General features: G+C 48.1%; 1 protein-coding gene across 1 annotated transcript; it reads right to left on the bottom strand.

Annotated features, from left to right (window-relative positions):
- Nucleotides 1-5,095: 5,095 nt before the first annotated feature.
- Nucleotides 5,096-6,058, bottom strand: LOC142302734 (olfactory receptor 2G3-like). Its single transcript, XM_075343850.1, has one exon. It carries the CDS (start codon nucleotides 6,056-6,058, stop codon nucleotides 5,096-5,098), a length of 963 nt encoding a protein of 320 aa, XP_075199965.1.
- Between the last annotated feature and the right edge of the window lie 2,342 nt (nucleotides 6,059-8,400).

Here is an 8,400-nt window from a genome sequence, read left to right as displayed (position 1 = left end):
GAGGTATCCGGCAGAAAAATTTCAGAAGCCGCCATCTTTGGCGCGAAAAGTTCCCGCTCGAGCGTCTTCTCGAGCAGTAGAGGTGCGAAGGCCAAAACCCCGCCCCGAGAGAGGAGGGGCCGGAAAGAGCTAAGGGGGACGCGATGGCGGCTGGACGCATGTAGCTGCGGCTATAAAAGCAGGGACGCCAGGACTCTGCAAACATACCGTTCCTGGAAGAGAAAGCCATCATGTGGATGCCGTCCCGCGACACCGTAGCCCCCGCGCCTGGAACCGCGGCGTGGGTGGAGATCCGGACCGCGCAGCTCTACCAACGGCTGCAGGTGAAGATGCAGCTCCTCATGGAGGAGTGGGAGGCCGACATGGCGGATGTTGTAGCCACCGTGCGGAGACGCGAGGAGGAAGCGGAGAAAGGGAGGGTGAGTGACCCACGTCCCGATGCCCTGGAAGGGCCGGTCATCGCGGCTGCGGGGCCCGGTCCAAGCCCTCTCCCTTCGCTGCCTCCCTCGCCACCCGTCCCGGAGGCCGTTACCCCGCCACTAGGCCTGCTACCACCGCAACCGGTAGCAGTACCCAGCGTCCCCGCCCAGGCGGGCCGACCTGTAGCCGGAGCCCGTAGTCGACCGGAGGTGTTGCCATGGAAGGCCCCGAAGTCCGCACCGGAGGCATCCCCCGAGAAGTCCCCCGAGCCGGAGCTGATGACCCGCTCCGAGCCGAAGGCCCAGCAGCGGAAAGCCCCTATGCCCATCCCCCACACCTCGGCTGAGGTAGCGCCGGGTTGTTGCTGCAAGGCAGCGCCCAAGGCCAAGACACCGCGGGACATGCCGCCCAGATTCCTGACAGTGGGCAACATCCAGGATGTCCCGCGGGGCCCGACCCGTGCGCTGTATTGGGATAGGGAGCCGGTACCGCTGGGCCTGGAGATCGCCGAGAGGGAGCGGAAGAAGGCCGAGCTGGTGGCCCGAGCTATCCGAGAAAAAGAAAATCTCCGCCAGGCCACGTTCCGTGTCCGGGGCCCGTTGTACGAGGGGCAGGTGAGGCGGTTTGATGTCCGCCGGGGCTACGGGTTCATCTCCGAGCCGGGCCTGGAGGCCGAAGTGTTTGTAGCCCGGCGGGATGTGAATGCCCACCTGCCTGAGGAGCATCCCGGCCGCAACCTAATGCCGGGAGACCTTGTTCGGTACACCCGACACTGCGGAGAGAGGGGGTGGTTTGCCCTGGATGTGAAGCTGAGGGGCAGACAGGAGAGCAGAGTGAGTCCTGCACCCCCTCCCTCGGATGAAGCTGAAGGCCTGGAGTAGGGCAGCGGAGCACCGTTGTCCAGTCCCCGTTGGGACCACCAGTCAGCATGTTTACAAGTTTGTTGTTTAAAAAGTTTTGAAAGATGATGAAAAATGATGATACCGTGAAAGTAACCTGATTTGCTTTGTGATTGCAACCGGCTGGAGCCGGCACCGTTGTCCCCGTGGGGACCGTTAAAAAAGTTTTGCATGGAGGACTATCCATGGACAAGCCCGTGAACTTGCAGGGCAACCACAAACGTTAAGTGGCTTGTAAATATGTTGTTTACCGTTACCGTTTTCCGCCATGCCGCCTCCGGAGAGGCAGGTTGGAGGGAGGGCCCTCAGCAGAGCAGGCTGGGGCCCAGCCACCAAAGGAACCGGTGGCTACCCTCTGGAGGGGAAGGACAGATCCCGCTCGGGTAACTTGCGCTGGACTGTGGGTCAAGGGGTGCTGCCTGGGCTTTAGGGGCAGCATCAGGGCCAGGTTGCTTGGGTGGGAGAGAGCGGAAACCGTAACCGTAAACCGTTTGCAACGTTAAAAGAAATGTGCCTCCCGTCTTGGGAAGAGTTATTATTAAAAATGTACATAATTTACCGTTTATCATGTTATACCCTTTTTACATTTACAGAAAACAAAAAGGAAAATAAAACCGGTGTTGGACGGGCAGCCCGAGGACGGTCTGCATTTTGCTAAGGGGGAATGTGTCGCCCTGGGCAAGCCAGGGGACACAGGTAACAACACACACACACCCCACATTCCCTGCAGGTACACCAGCTAACCTACAAATCCTTGTTGCCTTCCTCCAGAGGCTGATGATTCACACCAGGGGGTGGAGCCAGGCGGTTGGTGTCCACCCACCAAGGAGTTCACAGCTCTGGAGGCAGGAAGTACCAGGCAGTTTAGCCCAGGCAGGGCTTGTGAGCAGAAAGACGAGCTTGTGTGAACAGAGTGTAGCTCAGGAGGGAGCGAGAGTGAAGTGAAACAACAGTGAAAGTGACAGAAAGCCTGAAGTTGGTCTGTGGCTGTGTGCCCAGACGGAGTCAGCAAGGTCAGCAGACGGTGGTGAAGGTCTGCAGTGGGACTGTCTGGAGGTTGCTGGAAGGACCACGGAGGCTGTGTGTACCCGGGGGTCTGGAGCAGTATACAAAGGGCAGTCAGCACCAAGGCAGGGGCTTTTCGGATCCCGGCAAGGCTTGGAGTCGCTGTAAATTGCCAAATCCGTTAGTGAAGGGGACGTAGATCCCCCAACAAGCAAGTCCTGATTGACGGCAAAGGTCCAACCACAACGGGGAAACACCGCCACCGCCAAGGCACCAGTTTCCCAGGGCCGGCGCCTGCGGGCAAAGCGTGGAGCTCCTCCGGCTCAGATTGTAGTCGGGGAGCGGGTAACCGGTGGGAAGCCATCGCTACAAAACAGACATTTCAAAGGTGCAGGGAAAAGACCGTCACCGCTAACTGCAGGGAACCGCAGCACCGTGAACCATTCGAGGGACCCGTCCAACCAGCCGTTTGTTTACCGAGAACTGTGTCGTGTTTACTGGCTGAGTGAGTACCTCAGTGCCGCAAGGCACAGCGCTGCCCCTGCGCCCCCTGCACCCCACTGGGCCCCGGGATCACCAACCCCTACCCACGGAGGGACAACACAACAACTGGCTGCTCCGCCTCACCATCCCCGGGATCCCCATATAGAGCAGCGGTGGTGTACACTCAATCACCACAACCGTGGGTGGCGTCACGGACAATAAACAATCTCCCCAACCAAAATCCCCTTTTCACTCACGGGCGAGGAGTGCCGCTCGAGAACCCCCGGGATCCGGCCCACAGCTCGAGCCACCACTGAGCAGCAGCCGCCGGACCCGAGCAGAAGGGGTGAGCGTGGTGTGCCGACACCCTCCTCCCCGCCCGCGACACATGGTCTCAGATGGTAAATGAGAACGCTAACCCTGAGCCTGTCCTTATACACATGACGCTGTGTGTGGGCTTATTTTATTGATATCATTTTGGGAAAGATATGATCTTTTGATCGCTTGTTACAGCATTTTGTATGGTATTGCAGTGACAAAAGGAAAAATTTAATTTTGAAGTTTTTTAATTTTTTTTTGTTCTTGGAGGTTACTGATCAAATTAATTCTCTTTATATTTTGACATACCGGATTCTTCTGAATGCGGCAATACTTCAAAAGTATATTTTATTAATTTTTCACAGTATTTATTAGGAGACTTCAACCTGCCAATCGATTGACATAGTATTGCTGTATATAGCAGAAATCGCCGTGTCTTTTGAACCCCGACCACAAATTGAGTAAAATATATTCTTCGTGCAGCTAATTCTCTTAGGTGAAATACACTCTTCAACGTTGAAATTACAACATCAAGAAAATAAAGTTACATATTTATAAAAATAACAGAGATATGTTACTGATATGCAAATGATGAAAATATGGTAACAACATTTTTAGAACTTCTCAATTTAGTCAGTACCAAGTGAGCATCACACACAGAAATACACGCCCTCACGTTCTAGGCTGCTATCAATGAGGTTATTGGATTTTAAGCGGGCAGTTATTTATTTTTTTAAAAAGTTTAAAATAATCAATAAATTTCATTCCCCTTCACAATTGTGTCCGACTTGTTGTTGATTCTTCACCAGAACATCAATATCTTTATGTTTGAAGCCTGAAATGTGGGAAAAGGTTGAAAAATTCAAGGGGGCCGAATACTTTCGCAAGCCACTGTTTTTATACATACATATATATATATATATATATATATATATATATATATATATATATATATATACAGAGAGAGAGGTAACTTTGGCATTAGTAAGGCTTTGTATGCAATAATCAGCCTGAAGGAGAAGATTAGATATAGTGTTACGGGTACTTTGCACACTACGACATCACAGGTGCGTTGTCGGTGGGGTCAAATCGAAAGTGACGCACATCCGGCGTCGCTGTCGACATCAGAGTGTGTAAATCGTTTTTGATACAATTAACGAGCGCAAAAGCGTCGAAATCGTATCATCGGTGTAGCTTCGGTCATTTCCATAATTTCGGAAGGACCGATGTTACGATGTTTTTCCTCGTTCCTGCGGCAGCACACATCGCTGTGTGTGAAGCCGCAGGAGTGAGGAACATCTCTTTACCTGCGTCCCGGCTGCAATGAGGAAGGAAGGAGGTGGGCGGGATGTTTACGTCCCGCTTATCTTCGCCCCTCTGCTTCTATTGGCCGCCTGCCGTGTAACGTTGCTGTGACGCCGCACAACCCGCCCCCTTAGGAAGGAGGAGGTTCGCCGGCCAGAGCGACGTCGCAGGGCAGGTAAGTGCATGTGAAGCTGCCGTAGCGATAATGTTCGCTACGGCAGCTATCACAAGATATCGCAGCTGCAATGGGGGCGGGGACTATCGCACTCGGCATCACTACCATCGGCTAGCGATGTCGTAGTGTTCAAAGTACCCCTTAGGAGACCTCAGATATTTTTCAAGGCAATTGCAGTACTGGTGATTCGCAAAAAATTGTTTCACTGTAAATGAAAAGTTTGGGAAAAAGTTTACAAATTTTTGAATTTCAAAAGATTTCTTCATCTCTAATAGGTACATTTTACTAATAATACAGGATACATTGTCATACCTATATTCATCCTATTTTTGGAATTGTCCTCATCTTTGGAAGCAATGAGCTATTTATCATGACACCACTATATTAAATAATTACCCATTCTGTCATAAGAACTCCTAATTTCAATACGGTTTTGTGACTCTTTAACAATTTGTAATTTAAGACAGATAAGATGAAAAAAAAAATAGTATTATGTTTTGTGACCAAAGTTAATTTTGCTACTTTTTAAGAAATGCCCAGAAATTACCCTACGTAGTTGTAAAACATCTAAGACTTCTTTGTTCCTCAGACTATAGACTAGAGGATTTAGGGCTGGTACCACCGCCACATACAACAAGGAGAGCATCAGGTCTAATTCTGTGGAGCTTTTAGAGTCAGGATTCATGTAGACACTTAGAGAAGAACCACAAAAGAGCACAACAACTGTTAGATGAGAAGAACAACTGGAGAAGATCTTCAGTCTTTTAGCCGATGTCTTGATCTTCAGGATAGCCGATATAATAAAAACATAAGAAATCAAAATCATGCCAAATGCTATGAAACCTAATGTATATCCCTCAGATAATATCACAAGGTTCACATGTCTGATGTCACTGCAGGCGATTCTTAGAAGAGCTTTCATATCACAGAAAAAGTGGGTGATATCTTTGGAATCACAAAAGCATAGATGAGATATCAAGAAGACATATAGCAATGAGTTCAAGGCACCGATTGTCCATGGAGTAAGGGAAAGTACAAGACATGCTTTCTTATTCATAATGATGGAATATTTTAAAGGAACACAAATGGCCACATACCGATCATAGGCCATAGACGACAACAATAAAAATTCTGTATCAACACATGCCACGGACATGAATAGTTGGGTGAAACAGCCTGGGAAGGAAATCCTAGTCTTCTTAGTGATCTGAAAGTCAAGGAACTTTGGCAAAATAGCAGATACATAGGCCATGTCCAAGGTAGACAGGTTACACAAGAAAAAGTACATAGGAGTGTGTAGATTTGGTGCCACCCATACAACAGCTATAATAATCAAATTTCCAAGCATACATAGCAGATACATCAATAAAATACTAAGGATAAGGACATAAGAGATATTCTGATATTCTGAGAATGCTAGTAGGTGAAAATCTTCAACGAAGGAGGTATTCATAACCATACTATACATCTGCAAAATAATAATGTAGGAAATATAGACAAATAAATAAATTATTTTGAATCCCAAATACATGTTTGGGCTATAAATTAAATTTTTTAACTTGAGCTTTCCTCTTCACTGTACGGTGGCTCTCCCTATGCACTGTGCTTGGCCATTTCCATCAATATTAAAGAGTTTGGGGCAAATGTTTGAGCCCTGCTTCATTCAAACTTTTACTCAATGTAAGGCAGAATAGCGACCTGGAACACTTTTCTGGTGATTGGGGTCTAAGGTTGGTCATACATATTTGATGGCTGTCGGTTGAACAATGCTTCGGCCAGTGGTTTGGCTGTCCGTCATCTCATCCGACACTCCCACATATAGGAGCGAGCGCTCATTTGACCAAGCCCTCCTGTGTTCTCTATGAAAAAACTGCTGACTGGCATATTGACCACCAGCTTATCACAGGGAGTACAATGTGATTGACATCTCTTCCAACCATCAAGTGGCCAGTGCCCCCATACACACTAGACTGTCGGTCAAACCTGTCATTACTGGCGAGTTTAGCCAACGCTAATCTGACCTGTATGGGGGCCACAAGTGTTGTGGCTGCCAGAACTGAACAACTTATTTCCTTATATTTTGGATATATGATAAATGAGAATTATAGAAAAGTCTTTAAAAAAGGTAAAAGTTATCAATCAAGGAAGAATACAATAAATTGTTATATGGTGAAGAAATATTCCTATAATAAACATAGAAACAAATTTAATTATAGAAAAATGAAAAAGTGCGTGCTAATCAATAGGACCTGATGTCAAGACTATGTCATGGACCTCAGGTGGATATGGGATGCCTTTAGTTGATTGCAGATCCTCTTTAGTCCCCGATTCTCGTTAAAACTGAGTAGGATCTTATTTAATTCCATTTGGAGCTTAAAGGTCCAGTCACACTAAGCAACTTACCAGCGATCCCAACAACGATAGGGATCGCTGGTAAGTTGCTAGGAGGTTGCTGGTGAGATGTCACACTGCGACGCTCCAGCGATCCCACCAGCAACCTGACCTGGCAGGGATCGCTGGAGCGTCGCTACACGGGTTGCTGGTGAGCTCACCAGCAACCAGTGACCAGCCCCCAGCGCCACGTGGAAGATGCTGCGCTTGGTAACTAAGGTAAATATCGGGTAACCAACCCGATATTTACCTTGGTTACCAGCGCACGCAGCTACATGTGCAGAGAGCAGGGAGCAGCGCACACTGAGCGCTGGCTCCCTGCTCTCCTAGTTACAGCACACATCAGGTTAATTACCCGATGTGTGCTGCAGCTAAATGTGCACAGAGCAGGGAGCAGCGCACAATGCTTAGCGCTGGCTCCCTGCTCTCCTAGCTACAGCACACATCGGGTTAATTAACCCGATGTGTCCTGCAGCTACATGTGCACAGAGCAGGAGCCGGCACTGACAGTGAGAGCGGCGGAGGCTGGTAACAAAGGTAAATATCGGGTAACCAAGGACAGGGCTTCTTGGTTACCCGATGTTTACTGTGGTTACCAGTATCCGCAGAAGCCGGCTCCTGCTGCCTGCACATTTAGTTGTTGCTGTCTCGCTGTCACACACAGCGATCTGTGCTCCACAGCGGGACAGCAACAACTAAAAAATGGCCCAGGACATTCAGCAACAACCAACGACCTCACAGCAGGGGCCAGGTTGTTGCTGGATGTCACACACAGCGACATCACTAGCAACATCGCTGCTACGTCACAAAAGTTGTTTGTTAGCAGCGATGTTGCTAGCGATGTTGCTTAGTGTGACGGGGCCTTAAGGAATTAAGGTTCCTTTCTATCCTTCTGTGATTGTCATGTAGTTGTTAATCTCAGCTGCAGCCACTCCCTCCTACTTTATAAACCTACTCCTTATGCTCTCCTATGCTGGCTATAGTTCATTCTATGCTGACCTGTGAAGGAGCTTTCTCTTCAGCCAGCCAAACCCTGATCTGTACTGATGAGGGACAAATAATGATGCAGACTTACAGTGGTGACAATTGGTATTTGAAAGATAAAGATGTGGAGATGGTATGAGCTAAGAAGCTGGGCCTGAAGTTTTAGCTCTGGCTGTTATCTTTAATGTACAACTGAACCTTAAAGGCTTGAAATTGTAATTTTTGGTACCTTTCCAAAATTTTAATAAAATAAAATGATAGTTGTGTATACATGAAAATAGTAGTTCTGAAAATTACAATTTGTTCTACACAAAACATACATACATTTGGCATCACTGCAATCATGGTGTTCTATGAAGTAACGTTCTTATGGTATTTACTCTTCCTGGTAAATACTGTACAAAATAATCGAAAAAAAAA

This window comes from Anomaloglossus baeobatrachus, chromosome 4 (assembly GCF_048569485.1).
Source record: "Anomaloglossus baeobatrachus isolate aAnoBae1 chromosome 4, aAnoBae1.hap1, whole genome shotgun sequence".
In the NCBI taxonomy this organism is placed as follows: Eukaryota; Metazoa; Chordata; class Amphibia; order Anura; family Aromobatidae; genus Anomaloglossus; species Anomaloglossus baeobatrachus.
This window is presented reverse-complemented; position numbering and strand designations above follow the sequence as displayed.